Source organism: Salmo salar, chromosome 29 (genome assembly GCF_965601325.2).
Source record: "Salmo salar chromosome 29, fSalSal1, whole genome shotgun sequence".
NCBI classification, from domain to species: domain Eukaryota; kingdom Metazoa; phylum Chordata; class Actinopteri; order Salmoniformes; family Salmonidae; genus Salmo; species Salmo salar.
The window spans coordinates 31,839,688-31,857,012 of record NC_138319.1 but is presented as its reverse complement, the minus strand read 5'-3'; the positions used below and the strand labels follow the sequence as shown (position 1 = coordinate 31,857,012).

Sequence of the window (17,325 nt, the reverse complement as noted above, 5' to 3'; positions counted from 1 at the left end):
TCTATGGATTCTTCAGTTACATTGAGCTGATTTCTGACGTGCTGTTCCTTCTTTTTCCGAAGTGTATTTCTGTATTGTTTTAGTGATTCACCATGGTGAAGGCGTGGACTCAGGTTTTCTGGGTGTCTATGTTTTTGGCTAGACAGGTCTCTCAATTTCTTTCTTAGGTTTTTGCATTCTTCATCAAACCATTTGTCATTGTTGTAAATTTTTTTCGGTTTTCTGTTTGAATTTTTCTGATTTGATAACGAAGCTGAGAGGTCAAATATACTGTTTAGGTTTTCTACTGCCAAGTTTACAACTTCACTATTACAGGGAAATAGTTTGTCCAGGAAACTGTCTAGAAGGGATGGAATTTGTTGTTGCATATTTATTTTTTGTAGGTTTCCAGCACTAGTTTCCTTCCATCTATATCATTTCTTAATATTATTCAGCTCCTTTGGCTTTGATGCCTCATGATTGAGCAAAGCTCTCTTCAAGTAGAGTGTGACTTTGCTGTGATCTGATAGGGTGTCAGTGGACTGACTGAACGCTCTGAGAGACTCTGGATTGAGGTCAGTGATAAAGTAGTCTACAGTACTACTGCCAAGAGACAGCTACAGGTGTACCTACCGTAGGAGTCCCCTCAAATCCTACCGTTGACTATGCACATACCCAGCGTGCGACAGAGCCGCAGGAGTTGTGACCCGTTTTTGTTGGTTATGTTATCGTAGATGTGCCTGGGGGAGGGAATGCTGGCTCCTCCAGGTAGGTGTTTGACCCCTGTGTGTTGAGGGTGTCAGGTTCTTGTCCTGTTCTGGCATTTAGGTCGCCACAGACTAGTCCATGTCCCTGGGCCTGAAAATGATTGATTTCCCCCTCCAGGATGGAGAAGCTGTCTTTATTAAAGTATTGGGATCCTAGTGGGGGGATAAAGGTAGCACACAGGAGGACATTTTTCTCTGTTGACATACTTTCCTTATTAATTTCTAGCCAGATGTAAAATGTTCCTGTTTTGATTAATTCAATAGAGTGAGTTAGGTCTGCTCTATACCTAATTAGCATATGCCCTGAGCAGTTTGGAGGATGGGAATAGCAGCTCTCTCTCTCTCTCTTTCTCTCTCTCTTTCTCTCTCTGTCTGTCTGCCTCCCCTCTCTCTCTCTATCTCTTTCTCTCTCTATTTCTCTCTCTGTCTGTCTGCCTCCTCTCTCTCTCTCTCTTTCTCTTCCTGTCTCTCTCTTTCACTCTCTCTCTTTTTCAATTTCAATTTCAACATTACAATCTCAGAAGTTCCAAAATAATGAAGACATTTCAAATGTCATATTATGTCTATATACAGTGTTGTAACGATGTGCAAATAGTTAAAGTACAAAAGGAAAATAAATAAATGTAAATATGGGTTGTATTTACAATGGTGTTTGTTCTTTCTCTTCCTCTCTCCCTCTCTGTCTCTCTCTCTCTCCCTCTCTCCCTCTCTGTCTCTCTCTCCCTCTCTGTCTCTCTCTCTCTCTCCCTCTCTCCCTCTCTGTCTCTCTCTCACTCTCTCTCTCTCTCTCTCTCCCTCTCTCCCTCTCTGTCTCTCTCTCTCTCTCTCTCCCTCTCTCCCTCTCTGTCTCTCTCTCTCTCCCTCTCTCCCTCTCTGTCTCTCTCTCCCTCTCTCCCTCTCTGTCTCTCTCTCACTCTCTCTCTCTCTCTCCCTCCCTCTATCTCTCTCTCTTTCTCTTCCGTTCTCTCTCTCAATTTAATTATTGGCATGGGAAACATGTTTACATTGCCAAAGCTCTCTCTCTCTCTTTATTGATTTCTCTGTGTGTCTGGGATTTCTGCTTTGCGCTGTCAGCCCTTTCTGACCACACACACACACACACACACACGCACGCACACACACACACACCACACACACGCACGCACGCACACACGCACGCAGGCGCACTCACACATACACACACATACACACTCACACACATCACTCACTCACACACATCACACACACACACACACACTCACACTCACACTCACACACACATACGCACTGTACACAAAGTCGGTGGGAATTTTTGTGAGTGAGTGTGTGTCTTTATGTTCAAATGTGAGTGTGTATATATTTTGTGTGAAGTGTGAAAATGTGTGTGTGCATCCAACGCTGCAATTTCCTAATGTTTATGTGCCCACATTCCTCAGTGTAACCATCAATGGTGTTCGTTTTTTTCCTGGATCTTTCCACTATCTTCATTTCGGACTAGGTTTAATTAAAGCTTCATCGCTAAGTTCCATGTTTCCTCTTCTTGCATCTCATTGTGTTGTGTTTATCAGTGTAATTACTGAATGCTGTGTATTGACTTCAGCCTGAGAGATCACTGCTTAAATAGACCACCTTTACTGAAGTATGGCCTGGGGACAGGGGGGATAGAGAGGGAAGGGGGTGGGAGGTTGAAAGAATGAGACAGAAATACAGAGAGAGACCAAGAGATACCCTCCCCCCTCTCTCTCGCTCTCTCGCTCTCAGTCCCTCAGAGATTGATGATGATTGAAGGGTAACTAATTAGCATGTGCTTTAATATGTGCGACCACCAAACCAAGCTGTCCAATTAGTCATCAACCCCGACAGGCCTTGTCCAATCAGATTAGTCGCTGCCGGTTGCCCGGGCCGCCAAGCCTCCTGTGTGGACCTGTCACTCCCAGGGCATTTTGGGTAGGACCAGACATGCTACAAGTTTTCTATTGGGTCAGATAATTCTCCAGAGTCAGATACTTCTCACTTTCCTAACATTTGAATTGAGGAAATGCTAGCTAGCAATAGCTACATTATCTTAAATGAGATATGTCACCGACTCTCCTTAGCGTAGAGAGAGAGAGAGAGACTCAACCCAGAGTCTCTTAGAACATTCACAGTCAGCCCACTGACACCCGAAGAGTTATCTATCCAAAAAAGAGATGTATGGGTAAACCCCTTCTCCAATCTTTTTGGCCCTATAACAAAGAACAAACAGCAAAAACATATACATGATCAAATACAAATCTTATAATCAAATATTAAAGACTACCAGAACACACTGGATTCTCCAAATGCATTGACTGAACCACAGGACAAAATAAAAACCCTCCAACCCAAAAAGGCCTGTGATGTTGATGGTATCCTCAATGAAATGCTAAAATATACAGACCACAAATTCCAATTGGCTATACTCAAACTCTTTAACATCATCCTTAGCTTTGGCATCTTCCTGTCACGTCCTGACCAATATTTAGGTAGTATTTGTATTATATTTTGGTCAGGACGTGGCAGAGGTATATTTGTTTTGTATTATGGGGTTTTGTGTGTGGTGTAGTGGGGTGTTAGTTGTTGGTATAGGTTCTAGGTTTGTTTTTCTATGTATAGTTAATTGGGGTTGGACTCCCAATTGAAGGCAGGTGTGTTGAGTTGCCTTTGATTGGGAGTCCTATATAATTGGGTGTGTTTGTCTTTGTGTTTTGTGGGTAGGTGTTTTTGCACTGCGTGTTGTTAGCCTGCAAAACTGTTCCTGTTGTGTTGCTGTATTTTCTTGTTTTTCCGTGGTCAACGTCCTTTTAATAAATATGTTGTTGAACACGACACCCGCTGCGCCTTGGTCCATTCCTGACGACAGATGTGACACTTCCCCAATAATTAGAACCAAGGACTGATCACCCCAATCCACAAAAGTGGAGACAAATTTGACCCCAATAACTGCCGTGGGATATGCGTGAACAGCAACCTTGGGAAAGTCCTCTTCATTATCATTAACAGCAGACTCATACTTTTCCTCAGTGAAAAAAATGTACCGAGCAAATGTCAAATTGGCTTTTTACCAAATTACTGTACGACAGACCACGTATTCACCTGTATTCACCCTAATTGACAAACAAATACACCCAAACAAAGGCAAAATATTCTCATGCTTTGTTGATTTAAAAAAAAAAGCTTTTCACTCAATTTGGCATGAGGGTCTGCTATCCAATTTGCTGGAAAGCGGTGTTGGGGGAAAAATGTTGGGGGAAAAATTATACAACATTATAAAATCCATGTACACAAACAACAAATATGCGGTTAAAATTGGCAGGGCCGTGGGGTGATACAGGGATACATCTTAAGCCCCACCCTCTTCAACATATATATGAACAAATTGGCGAGGCAACAATAGCAGTCTGCAGCACCCGGCCTCACTCTACTAGAATCTGAAGTCAAATGTCTCTTGTTTGCTGATGATCTGGTGCTTCTGTCACCAACCAAGGAGGGCCTACAGCAGCACCTAGATCTTCTGCACAGATTCTGGTAGACCTGGGCCCTGGCAGCAAATCTCAGTAAGACAAAAATAATGGTGTTCCAAAAAAGGTCCAGTCGCCAAGACCACAAATACAAATTCCATCTAGACACCATTGCCCTAGAGCACACACAAAACTATACATACCTTAGCCTAAACATCAGCACCACAGGTAACTTCCACAAAGCTGTGAACGATCTGAGAGACAAGGCAAGAAGTTCCTTCTATGCCTTCAAAAGGAACATAAGATTTGACATACCAATTAGGATCTGTCAAAAAATATTGGAAAAGGTTATAGAACCCATTGTCCTTCATGGTTGTGAGGTACATTTACATTTACATTTAAGTCATTTAGCAGACGCTCTTATCCAGAGCGACTTACAAAATGGTGCATTCACCTTATGATATCCAGTGGAACAACCACTTTACAATAGTGCATCTAAATCTTTTAGGGGGGGGGGGGGGGGGGGTTAGAAGGATTACTTTATCCTATCCTAGGTATTCCTTAAAGAGGTGGGGTTTCAGGTGTCTCCGGAAGGTGGTGATTGACTCCGCTGTCCTGGCGTCGTGAGGGAGCTTGTTCCACCATTGGGGTGCCAGAGCAGCGAACAGTTTTGACTGGGCTGAGCGGGAACTGTGCTTCCTCAGAGGTAGGGGGGCCAGCAGGCCAGTGGTGGATGAACGCAGTGCCCTTGTTTGGGTGTAGGGCCTGATCAGAGCCTGAAGGTATGGAGGTGCCGTTCCCTTCACAGCTCCGTAGGCAATCACCATGGTCTTGTAGCGGATGCGAGCTTCAACTGGAAGCCAGTGGAGAGAGCGGAGGAGCGGGGTGACGTGAGAGAACTTGGGAAGGTTGAACACCAGACGGGCTGCGGCGTTCTGGATGAGTTGTAGGGGTTTAATGGCACAGGCAGGGAGCCCAGCCAACAGCGAGTTGCAGTAATCCAGACGGGAGATGACAAGTGCCTGGATTAGGACCTGCGCCGCTTCCTGTGTGAGGCAGGGTCGTACTCTGCGAATGTTGTAGAGCATGAACCTACAGGATCGGGTCACCGCCTTGATGTTAGTGGAGAACGACAGGGTGTTGTCCAGGATCACGCCAAGGTTCTTAGCACTCTGGGAGGAGGACACAAGGGAGTTGTCAACCGTGATGGCGAGATCATGGAAGGGGCAGTCCTTCCCCGGGAGGAAGAGCAGCTCCGTCTTGCCGAGGTTCAGCTTGAGCTGGTGATCCGTCATCCACACTGATATGTCTGACAGACATGCAGAGATGCGATTCGCCGCCTGGTTATCAGAAGGGGGAAAGGAGAAGATTAATTGTGTGTCGTCTGCATAGCAATGATAGGAGAGACCATGTGAGGATATGACAGAGCCAAGTGACTTGGTGTATAGCGAGAATAGGAGAGGGCCTAGAACAGAGCCCTGGGGGACACCAGTGGTGAGAGCGCATGGTGCGGAGACAGATTCTCGCCACGCCACCTGGTAGGAGCGACCTGTCAGGTAGGATGCAATCCAAGCGTGGGCCGCGCCGGAGATGCCCAACTCGGAGAGGGTGGAGAGGAGGATCTGATGGTTCACAGTATCAAAGGCAGCAGATAGGTCTAGAAGGATGAGAGCAGAGGAGAGAGAGTTAGCTTTAGCAGTGCGGAGAGCCTCCGTGACACAGAGAAGAGCAGTCTCAGTTGAATGCCCAGTCTTGAAACCTGACTGATTAGGATCAAGAAGGTCATTCTGAGAGAGATAGCAGGAGAGCTGGCCAAGGACGGCACGTTCAAGAGTTTTGGAGAGAAAAGAAAGAAGGGATACTGGTCTGTAGTTGTTGACTTCGGAGGGATCGAGTGTAGGTTTTTTCAGAAGGGGTGCAACTCTCGCTCTCTTGAAGACGGAAGGGACGTAGCCAGCGGTCAAGGATGAGTTGATGAGCGAGGTGAGGAAGGGGAGAAGGTCTCCGGAAATGGTCTGGAGAAGAGAGGAGGGGATAGGGTCAAGTGGGCAGGTTGTTGGGCGGCCGGCCGTCACAAGACGCGAGATTTCATCTGGAGAGAGAGGGGAGAAAGAGGTCAAAGCACAGGGTAGGGCAGTGTGAGCAGGACCAGCGGTGTCGTTTGACTTAGCAAACGAGGATCGGATATCGTCAACCTTCTTTTCAAAATGGTTGACGAAGTCATCCGCAGAGAGGGAGGAGGGGGGGGGGAGGGGGAGGAGGATTCAGGAGGGAGGAGAAGGTAGCAAAGAGCTTCCTAGGGTTAGAGGCAGATGCTTGGAATTTAGAGTGGTAGAAAGTGGCTTTAGCAGCAGAGACAGAAGAGGAGAATGTAGAGAGGAGTGAGTGAAAGGATGCCAGGTCCGCAGGGAGGCGAGTTTTCCTCCATTTCCGCTCGGCTGCCCGGAGCCTTGTTCTGTGAGCTCGTAGTGAGTCATCGAGCCACGGAGCAGGAGGGGAGGACCGAGCCGGCCTGGAGGATAGGGGACAGAGAAAATCAAAGGATGCAGAAAGGGAGGAGAGGAGGGTTGAGGAGGCAGAATCAGGAGATAGGTTGGAGAAGGTTTGAGCAGAGGGAAGAGATGATAGGATGGAAGAGGAGAGAGTAGCGGGAGAGAGAGAGCGAAGGTTGGGACGGCGCAATACCATCCGAGTAGGGGCAGAGTGAGAAGTGTTGGATGAGAGCAAGAGGGAAAAGGATACAAGGTAGTGGTCGGAGATTTGGAGGGGAGTTGCAATGAGATTAGTGGAAGAACAGCATCTAGTAAAGATGAGGTCAAGCGTATTGCCTGCCTTGTGAGTAGGGGGGGAAGGTGAGAGGGTGAGGTCAAAAGAGGAGAGGAGTGGAAAGAAGGAGGCAGAGAGGAATGAGTCAAAGGTAGACGTGGGGAGGTTAAAGTCACCCAGAACTGTGAGAGGTGAGCCATCCTCAGGAAAGGAACTTATCAAGGCGTCAAGCTCATTGATGAACTCTCCAAGGGAACCTGGAGGGCGATAAATGATAAGGATGTTAAGCTTGAAAGGGCTGGTAACTGTGACAGCATGGAATTCAAATGAGGAGATAGACAGATGGGTCAGGGGAGAAAGCGAGAATGTCCACTTGGGAGAGATGAGGATTCCAGTGCCACCACCCCGCTGGCTCGATGCTCTAGGGGTATGCGAGAACACGTGGGCAGACGAAGAGAGAGCAGTAGGAGTAGCAGTGTTATCTGTGGTAATCCATGTTTCCGTCAGCGCCAGGAAGTCTAGGGACTGGAGGGTAGCATAGGCTGAGATGAACTCAGCCTTGTTGGCTGCAGACCGGCAGTTCCAGAGGCTGCCGGAGACCTGGAATTCCAGGTCTAATGTCCGCTCACCTACCAAGAATTCACAAAATGGGACAAACAGCAAATTGTAACTCTGCATGCAGAATTCTGCAAATATATCCTCACTGTACTGTACAATGTAAAAACTCTAAATAATGCATGCAGAGCAGAACTAGGCTTATGCCCGCTAATGATCAAAATCCAAAAAGAGCCATTAAATTCTACAACCACCTAAAAGAAAGCGATTCCCAAACCTGGGGCTCTGTTCACAAACACAAACAGACCCCACAGAGCCCCAGGACAGCAACACAACTTGACCCAACCAAATCATGAGAAAACATAAAGATAATTACTTGACACATTGGAAAGAATTCACAAAAAAACAGAGCTAGCTAGAATGCTATTTGGCCCTAAATAGAGAGTACACAGTGGCAGAATACCTGACCACTGTGACTGACCCATACTTAAGGAAACTTTGACTATGTCAGCATAGACTCAGTCAGCATAGCGTTGCTATTGAGAAAGGCTGCTGTAGGCAGACCTGGCTCTGAAGAGAAGACAGGCTACGTGCACACTGCCCACAAAATGAGGTGGAAACTGAGCTGCACATCCTAACCTCCTGCCAAATGTATGACATTATTAGAGACACATATTTCCCTCAGATTACACCGATCCACAAAGAATTAGAAAACAAACCAAATTTTGATAAACTCCCATATCTACTGGGTGAAATACCACAGTGTGCCATCACAGTAGCAAGATGTGACTTGTTGCCACAAGGGTAGCCTAGTGGTTAGAGTGTTGGGCTAGTAACCAGAAGGTTGCAAGTGCAAATCCCCGAGCTGACAAGGTACAGACTGTCATTCGCCCCTGAACAAAGCAGTTAACCCACTGTTTCTAGGCCGTCATTGAAAATAAGAATTTGTTCTTAACTGACTTGCCTAGTTAAATACAGGTAAAGAAAAGGGCAACCAGTGAAGAACAAACACCATTGTAAATACAACCCGTGTTTATATATTTTACCTTTTGTACTTTAACTATTTTCACATAATATGACAATTTAAATGTCTTTATTCTTGTGGAACGTTTGTGCGTGTAATTTTTTATGTACATTTTTATTGTTTATTTCACTTTTGTTTATTATCTAGTGCACTTGCTTTGGCAACGTTAACATATGTTTCACATGCCAATAAAGCCCCTTGAATTGAAATGAAATGAATTGAGAGAGAGAGAGAGAGAGAGAGAGAGAGAGAGATTGTCTGTGTGTGTGTGTACGGTACACATGTGTTCATGCATCAAATGCCTAGTTGCACAACAGTGGTCTGTTCCCCTGTCCCAGATCTGTCATTCACCCTGTGCAGTCTTTATGTTCAGGGTGTCAGATTTATCATTCACCCTGCGCAGTCTTTATGTTCAGGGTGTCAGATCTATCATTCACCCTGCGCAGTCTTAATGTTCAGGGTGTCAGATCAATCATTCACCCTGCGCAGTCTTTATGTTCAGGGTGTCAGATCTATCATTCACCCTGCGCAGTCTTTATGTTCAGGGTGTCAGATCTATCATTCACCCTGCGCAGTCTTTATGTTCAGGGTGTCAGATCTATCATTCACCCTGTGCAGTCTTTATGTTCAGGGTGTCAGATCAATCATTCACCCTGCGCAGTCTTTATGTTCAGGGTGTCAGATCTATCATTCACCCTGCGCAGTCTTTATGTTCAGGGTGTCAGATCTATCATTCACCCTGCGCAGTCTTTATGTTCAGGGTGTCAGATCAAATCATTCACCCTGCGCAGTCTTTATGTTCAGGGTGTCAGATCTATCATTCACCCTGCGCAGTCTTTATGTTCAGGTTGTCAGATCTATCATTCACCCTGCGCAGTCTTTATGTTCAGGGTGTCGTGGTAAAAAGTGAATCCTAAATATATAATGGCTTCCTGTTTCATGGTGTTTAGCTGTTGCCAGTCTGGGCTGTGTCCCTATATTTCCAGTGTCCTTTAGGCACTTATCAACCGTAGTGCACTATATAGGGAATAGGGTTTAATTTGGGATGATACCAGTGTCTATGTTATTAGCTAAGTGTGTTGAGATGATTGGTGTTTCATTTGAGGGCTTTTGTCTGGTTTTAATTAATGGAGGCTGACCATGCTTATCTTATCAGTCCATCACTGCACTTTCTATTGAACACAGTGATACACACACACACACACACACACACACACACACACACACACACACACACACACACACACACGGTTGCTGGCACACACACTTATCTTGTCAGCAGATCACTCCACGTTCTGTTAACTGTCACACACAGATGCACGCACGTGTACATGCTCACACACACAAACACACGCACACACACACTTGATCTAATCTCCTGTGTGAGGGGCTCTCTGTTTAAATCCCTTAAACGCTCGGGGATCCCCTGCTCCATCTCTAACTCTCTCATCCCTCCATCTCATTCTACCTTCATCCCTTTATCTCTGCTCTCCATCCCTCCATCTCTGTCCTCCCCTGATCCCTCTATCTTTCTAACCAACAGTTATCATTGTAGCAGATACAATCCATTCACATACAGGGCTGTATTTATCTACCAGAATAAGGAGGAACCATAAATCCCATTTATTGGTCAAGGTAAAAATCTGCAAGGCTCAGGTTACATAGTATATTCTCTGGAGTAGTCAGTACTCTATTCTCTGGAGTAGTCAGTACTGTATTCTCTGGAGTAGTCAGTACTGTATTCTCTGGAGTAGTCAGTACTGTATTCCTGGGGTAGTCAGTACTGTATTCTCTGGAGTAGTCAGTACTGTATTCCTGGGGTAGTCAGTACTGTATTCTCTGGAGTAGTCACTACTGTATTCCTGGGGTAGTCAGTACTGTATTCTCTGGAGTAGTCACTACTGTATTGCTGGAGTAGACAGTACTGTATTCTCTGGAGTAGTCACTACTGTATTGCTGGAGGAGACAGTACTGTATTCTCTGGAGTAGTCACTACTGTATTGCTGGAGGAGACAGTACTGTATTCTCTGGAGTAGTCACTACTGTATTGCTGGAGTAGACAGTACTGTATTATCTGGAGTAGTCACTACTGTATTGCTGGAATAGTCAGTGCTGTGTTTTCTTGGGTAGTTAGTACTGTATTCCTGGGGTAGTCGATATTGTATTTGGGGCAAAACTTGTATCTCGGGTTTCTTTCTTTTTGGGGGTTTACAGGGTTTTGAAAGAGAAAGCAGAGGAGAGAGAACGATACAGGGAGAGAGGGAAAATAAAGGGAGAGAGTGAAAAGTGTGGAGAAAAAGTTATAGAAAATTAGAAGACAGAGAATTATAGCAGAGCGGTGAGCCACACAGTAGGTATTCCATCCCTCCTGTATTCCTCATGTCTCTCCATCCCACAACAACCATGTGAGAAGTCTAACACAATAACCTAACTGGCCTCACACAGCTACACGTAACTCACGGTCTTATGGTCTTCAACCTCGGAAATACAAGTTGGCTGTGTTATGTTGTACACTCATCTAAACTGCTTTCTTTTTTCACATTCCTTCCTGCATCTCATTCTCTCTCTCATTCTCTCTCTCTCTCTCTCTCTCTCTCTCTCTCTCTCGTTCTTTCTCTCTCTTTCTGTCTCCCCCCTCTCTCTCTCCCCCTCTCTCTTTTGCTCTTTCCCTCCTCTCTCCATCTCTATTTCCCTGTAGGGAGTTTGGATGGAGGGATCCAGAGTTGCCTGAGGTGATTCAGATGCTGCAGCACCAGTTCCCTTCAGTCCAGTCCAATGCTGCAGCCTACCTCCAACACCTCTGCTTCGGAGACAACAAGATCAAATCAGAGGTAGCCTACCGCTGTTCATATGTGTGTGTGTGTGTGTGTGTGTGTGTGTGTGTGTGTGTGTTTGGCAAAGATATGGAGCGGATGTTCTACCATTACCAAAACCCAGATCATCTCTCTCCCTCTAAAGCTATTTGGAACAACCTGGTGTCAGAATCCTTTAACAAACACTTTATTAATAAGCCTCCGACAGCAGCAATCTGTTACAATCTCACAATCTGTTGCATTGTGTTACATTGTGTTATATTGCGTTACTTTGTGTTATATTGTGTTACTTTGTGTTACTTTGTGTTATATTGTGTTGCCTTGTGTTACATTGTGTTACTTCGTGCTATATTGTGTTGCATTGTGTTACTTTGTGTTATATTGTGTAACTTTGTGTTATATTGTGTTACTTTGTGTTACTTTGTGTTACTTTGTGTTATATTGTGTTGCCTTGTGTTACATTGTGTTACTTCGTGCTATATTGTGTTACATTGTGTTACTTTGTGTTATATTGTGTAACTTTGTGTTACATTGTGTTACTTTGTGTTATATTGTGTTACTTTTGTGTTACTTTGAGTTATACTGTCTCCAAGATGCCATAGCAGTCAGACGTCTTTTGTCCTCGTCTTGTCGTGTCCCGTGTATATATATATTTACTTATTTTCTTCGCATATCATTTAATATATTTTTTTCTAAAAACTCAACTTCAAAGCACTCTCCTGCAACTCGCCTCACCAATTAAAATTCACCTGAAATCTGAAATCCACAACAGAAGCTAGCCAGAAGCTAGCCAGAAGCTAGCGTTAGTATTCAGCTAACCACGGTTGGCGGTCATCAGCTATCCCTTAGCTCGAATAGCTATCGCCAGTTTTGTACAACGCGAAGCAGACCAGAGCATACCGAACCTATTTTTCTCTCCATATCCCCGGATTTCTATCGCAAGCTCTGGACATTTACACCTGGATCTTGCAGCTAGCTAGCTGCTATCTGAGTGACTATTGGCTAACGTCGGTCCCAGAGCAAACATCAATTATTCCGGAGCTAGTCAGCTGAAGAGTTCCATCAGCCACTCCTGGGCTACAATCACCTATCCGGACCCGTTTTACTGCCGATGCGGAGCCCTATCGGGTCGTCACGACTGGACTACCGATGTTATCTGCCCGAGGGAGTTATCCAACTGGCCCCTCCGTCGCGAAGTAACCTGAACGCCCATCTGCGGCCCGCTAATCGTTAGCTGTCTTATCGGCTGCTATCTGAATAGGTCTATCGGCCAATTTTCTTGGGCCACTATAACTATAACTATTTTGCCAATTGGATTGGTCCCCTCTACCACACGGAACCCCACTAATCTACAGACGGAAACGCACGAGGTGGCTAAAAACAGAGCTCCCTCCATCTTCCACCAGCTTGCTACCTATGGCCCGGCTAGCTGTCTGAATCTCACTGGACCCTTATGATCACTCGGCTAAGCATGCCTCTCCTTAATGCCGATATGCCTTGTCCATTGCTGTTCTGGTTAGTGTTTATTGGCTTATTTCACTGTAGAGCCTCTAGCCCTGCTCATTATACCTTATCCAACCTTTCAGTTCCACCACCCACACATGCTATGACATCACCTGGTTTCAATGATGTTTCTAGAGACAATATCTCTCTCATCATCACTCAATGCCTAGGTTTACCTCCACTGTATTCATATCCTACCATACCTTTGTCTGTACATTATACCTTGAAGCTATTTTATCGCCCCCAGAAACCTGCTCCTTTTACTCTCTATCCCGGACGTCATAGACGACCAATTCTCATAGCTTTTAGCCGTACCCTTATCCTACTCCACCTCTGAGCCTCTGGTGATGTAGAGGTGAATCCAGGCCCTGCAGTGACTAGCTCCAGTCCTATTCACCAGGGGCTCTCTTTTGATGACTTCTGTAACCGTAATAGCCTTGGTTTCATGCATGTTAACATTAGAAGCCTCCTCCCTATGTTTGTTTTATTCACTGCTTTAGCACACTCTGCCAACCCAGATGTCCTAGCCATGTCTGAATCCTGGCTTAGGAAGACCACCAAAAACTCTGAAATCTTCATCCCTAACTACAATATTTTCAGACAAGATTGAACGGCCAAAGGGGGCGGTGTTGCAATCTACTGCAGAGATAGCCTGCAGAGTTCTGTCCTACTATCCAGGTCTGTACCCACACAATTTGAACTTCTACTTTTAAAAATCCACCTCTCTAAAAACAAGTCTCTCACCATTGCCACCTGCTATAGACCACCCTCTGCCCCCAGCTGTGCTCTGGACACCATATGTGAACTGATTGCCCCCCATCTATCTTCAGAGCACGTGCTGCTAGGTGACCTAAACTGGGACATGCTTAACTCCCCAGCCATCCTACAATCTATGCTTGATGCCCTCAATCTCACACAAATTATCAATGAACCAACCAGGTACCACCCCAAAGCCGTAAACACTGGCACCCTCATAGATATCATCCTAACCAACTTGCCCTCTAAATACACCTCTGCTGTTTTCAACCAAGATCTCAGCGATCACTGCCTCATTGCCTGTATCCGTAATGGGTCAGCGGTCAAATGACCTCCACTCATCACTGTCAAATGCTCCCTGAAACACTTCAGCGAGCAAGCCTTTCTAAACGACCTGGCCCGGGTATCTTGGAAGGATATTGACCTCATCCTGTCAATAGAGGATGCCTGGTTATTTTTTTTAAATGCCTTCCTCTCCATCTTAAATAAGCATGCCTCACTCAAGAAATTTAGAACCAGGAACAGATATATATATATATATATTTTTTTGTATCTTTATTTTAACAGGGAAAACAGACTGAGACCTGGATCTCTTTTATGGCTGTGCCCTGTGTAAACATGTTGACATGTACAGTTTTAGGCATACAGACAAGAACATTTCAAACATACAAATCAAAGACACAATTCAACAGAAACAATCACAGACAACATCATATAGCCATTGGTTCTCTCCAGACCTGACTGCCCTTAACCAACACAAAAACATCCTGTGGCATTCTGCATTAGCATCGAACAGCCCCTGTGATATGCAACTTTTCAGGGAAGTTAGAAACCAATATACACAGGCAGTTAGAAAAGCCAAGGCTAGCTTTTTCAAGCAGAAATTTGCATCCTGCAATACAAACTCAAAAAAGTGCTGGGACACTGTAAAATCCATGGAGAATAAGAACACCTCCTCCCAGCTGCCCACTGCACTGAGGATAGGAAACTCTGTCACCACCGATAAATCCACTATAATTGAGAATTTCAATAAGCATTTTTCTACGGCTGGCCATGCTTTCCACCTGGCTACCCCTACCGCGGTCAACAGCACTGCATCCCCCACAGCTCAAGCCTTCCCCATTTCTCCTTCTCCCAAATCCAGTCAGCTGATGTTCTGAAAGAGCTGCAAAATCTGGACCCCTACAAATCAGCCGGGCTAGACAATCTGGACCCTTTCTTTCTAAAATGATCTGCCAATATTGTTGCAACCCCTATTACTAGCCTGTTCAACCTCTCTTTCGTGTCGTCTGAGATCCCTAAAGATTGGAAAGCAGCTGCGGTCATCTACCCTCTTCAAAGGGGGGGACACTCTTGACCCAAACTGCTACAGACCTACAGTGAGGGAAAAAAGTATTTGATCCCCTGCTGATTTTGTACGTTTGCCCACTGACAAAGAAATTAACAATCTATAATTTTAATGGTAGGTTTATTTGAACAGTGAGAGACAGAATAACAACAAAACAATCCAGAAAAACGCATGTCAAAAATGTTATAAAATGATTTGCATTGTAATGAGGGAAATAAGTATTTGACCCCCTCTCAATCAGAAAGATTTCTGGCTCCCAGGTGTCTTTTATACAGGTAACGAGCTGAGATTAGGAGCACACTCTTAAAGGGAGTGCTCCTAATCTCAGCTTGTTACCTGTATAAAAGACACCTGTCCACAGAAGCAATCAATCAATCAGATTCCAAACTCTCCACCATGGCCAAGTCCAAAGAGCTCTCCAAGGATGTCAGGGACAAGATTGTAGACCTACACAAGGCTGCAATGGGCTACAAGACCATCGCCAAGCAGCTTGGTGAGAAGGTGACAACATTTGGTGCGATTATTCGCAAATGGAAGAAACACAAAATAACTTTCCATCTCCCTCGGCCTGGGCCTCCATGCAAGATCTCACCTCGTGGAGTTTCAATGATCATGAGAACGGTGAGGAATCAGCCGAGAACTACACGGGAGGATCTTGTCAATGATCTCAAGGCAGCTGGGACCATAGTCACCAAGAAAACAATTGGTAACACACTACGCCATGAAGGACTGAAATCCTGCAGCGCCCGCAAGGTCCCCCTGCTCAAGAAAGCACATATACATGCCCGTCTGAAGTTTGCCAATGAACATCTGAGTGATTCAGAGGACAACTGGGTGAAAGTGTTGTGGTCAGATGAGACCAAAATGTTGCTCTTTCGCATCAACTCAACTCGCCGTGTTTGGAGGAGGAGGAATGCTGCCTATGACCCCAAGAACACCATCCCCACCGTCACACATGGAGGTGGAAACATTATGCTTTGGGGGTGTTTTTCTGCTAAGGGGACAGGACAACTTCACCGCATCAAATCGACGATGGACGGTGTACCGTCAAATCTTGGGTGAGAACCTCCTTCCCTCAGCCAGGGCATTGAAAATGGGTTGTGGATGGGTATTCCAGCATGACAATGACCCAAAACACACGGCCAAGGCAACAAAGGAGTGGCTCAAGAAGAAGCACATTAAGGTCCTGGAGTGGCCTAGCCAGTCTCCAGACCTTAATCCCATAGAAAATCTGTGGAGGGAGCTGAAGGTTCGAGTTGCCAAACGTCAGCCTCGAAACCTTAATGACTTGGAGAAGATCTGCAAAGAGGAGTGGGACAAAATCCATCCTGAGATGTGTGCAAACCTGGTGGCCAACTACAAGAAACGTCTGACCTCTGTGAATGCCAACAAGGGTTTTGCCACCAAGTACTAAGTCATGTTTTGCAGAGGGGTCAAATACTTATTTCCCTCATTAAAATGCAAATCATTTTCTAACATTTTTGACATGCGTTTTTATGGATTTTTTTGTTGTTATTCTGTCTCTCACTGTTCAAATAAACCTACCATTCAAATTATAGACTGATCATTTCTTTGTCAGTGGGCAAACATACAAAATCAGCAGGGGATCAAATACTTTTTTCCCTCACTGTAGGTGTCTGGTTAGACTGTAAACTCTCCTTCCAGACTCACATCAAACATCTCCAATCCAAAGTTAAATCTAGAATTGGCTTCCTATTTCGCAACAAAGTATCCTTCACTCATGCTGCCAAACATACCCTCGTAAAACTGACCATCCTACCGATCCTCGACATCGGCGATGTCATTTACAAAATAGTCTCCAATACCCTACTCAATAAACTGGATGCAGTCTATCACAGTGCCATCCGTTTTGTCACCAAAGCCCCATATACTACCCACCACTGCGACCTGTACGCTCTCGTTGGCTGGCCCTCGCTTCATACTCGTCGCCAAACCCACTGGCTCCAGGTCATCTACAAGACCCTGCTAGGTAAAGTCCCCCCATATCTCAGCTCACTGGTCACCATAGCAGCACCCACCTGTTGCTCGCGCTCCAGCAGGTATATCTCTCTGGTCACCCCCAAAGCCAATTCCTTCTTTGGTCATCATCTCTCCTTCCAGTTCTCTGCTGCCAATGACTGAAACAAACTACAAAAATCTCTGAAGCTGGAGACTCATATCTCCCTCACTAGCTTTAAGCACCAGCTGTCAGAGCAGCTCACAGATCACTGCACCTGTACATAGCCCATCTATTATTTAGCCTAAACAACTACCTCTTCCACTACTGTATTGATTTATTTATTTATTTTGCTCCTTTGCACCCCGTTATTTCTATTTCTACTTTGCACTTTCTTCC

The 17,325-nt window shown here is 45.3% G+C and overlaps 1 protein-coding gene across 1 annotated transcript in view; it reads left to right on the top strand.

Annotated features, from left to right (window-relative positions):
- Positions 1–17,325, top strand: part of LOC106590590 (catenin delta-2) — a 597,564-nt gene that overhangs the window by 386,054 nt on the left and 194,185 nt on the right. The window contains exon 13 of the mRNA XM_045710617.2: positions 11,248–11,380. Within this exon, the coding sequence (XP_045566573.1) occupies positions 11,248–11,380 (133 nt within the window). The remainder of the gene's footprint in view (positions 1–11,247; positions 11,381–17,325) is intronic.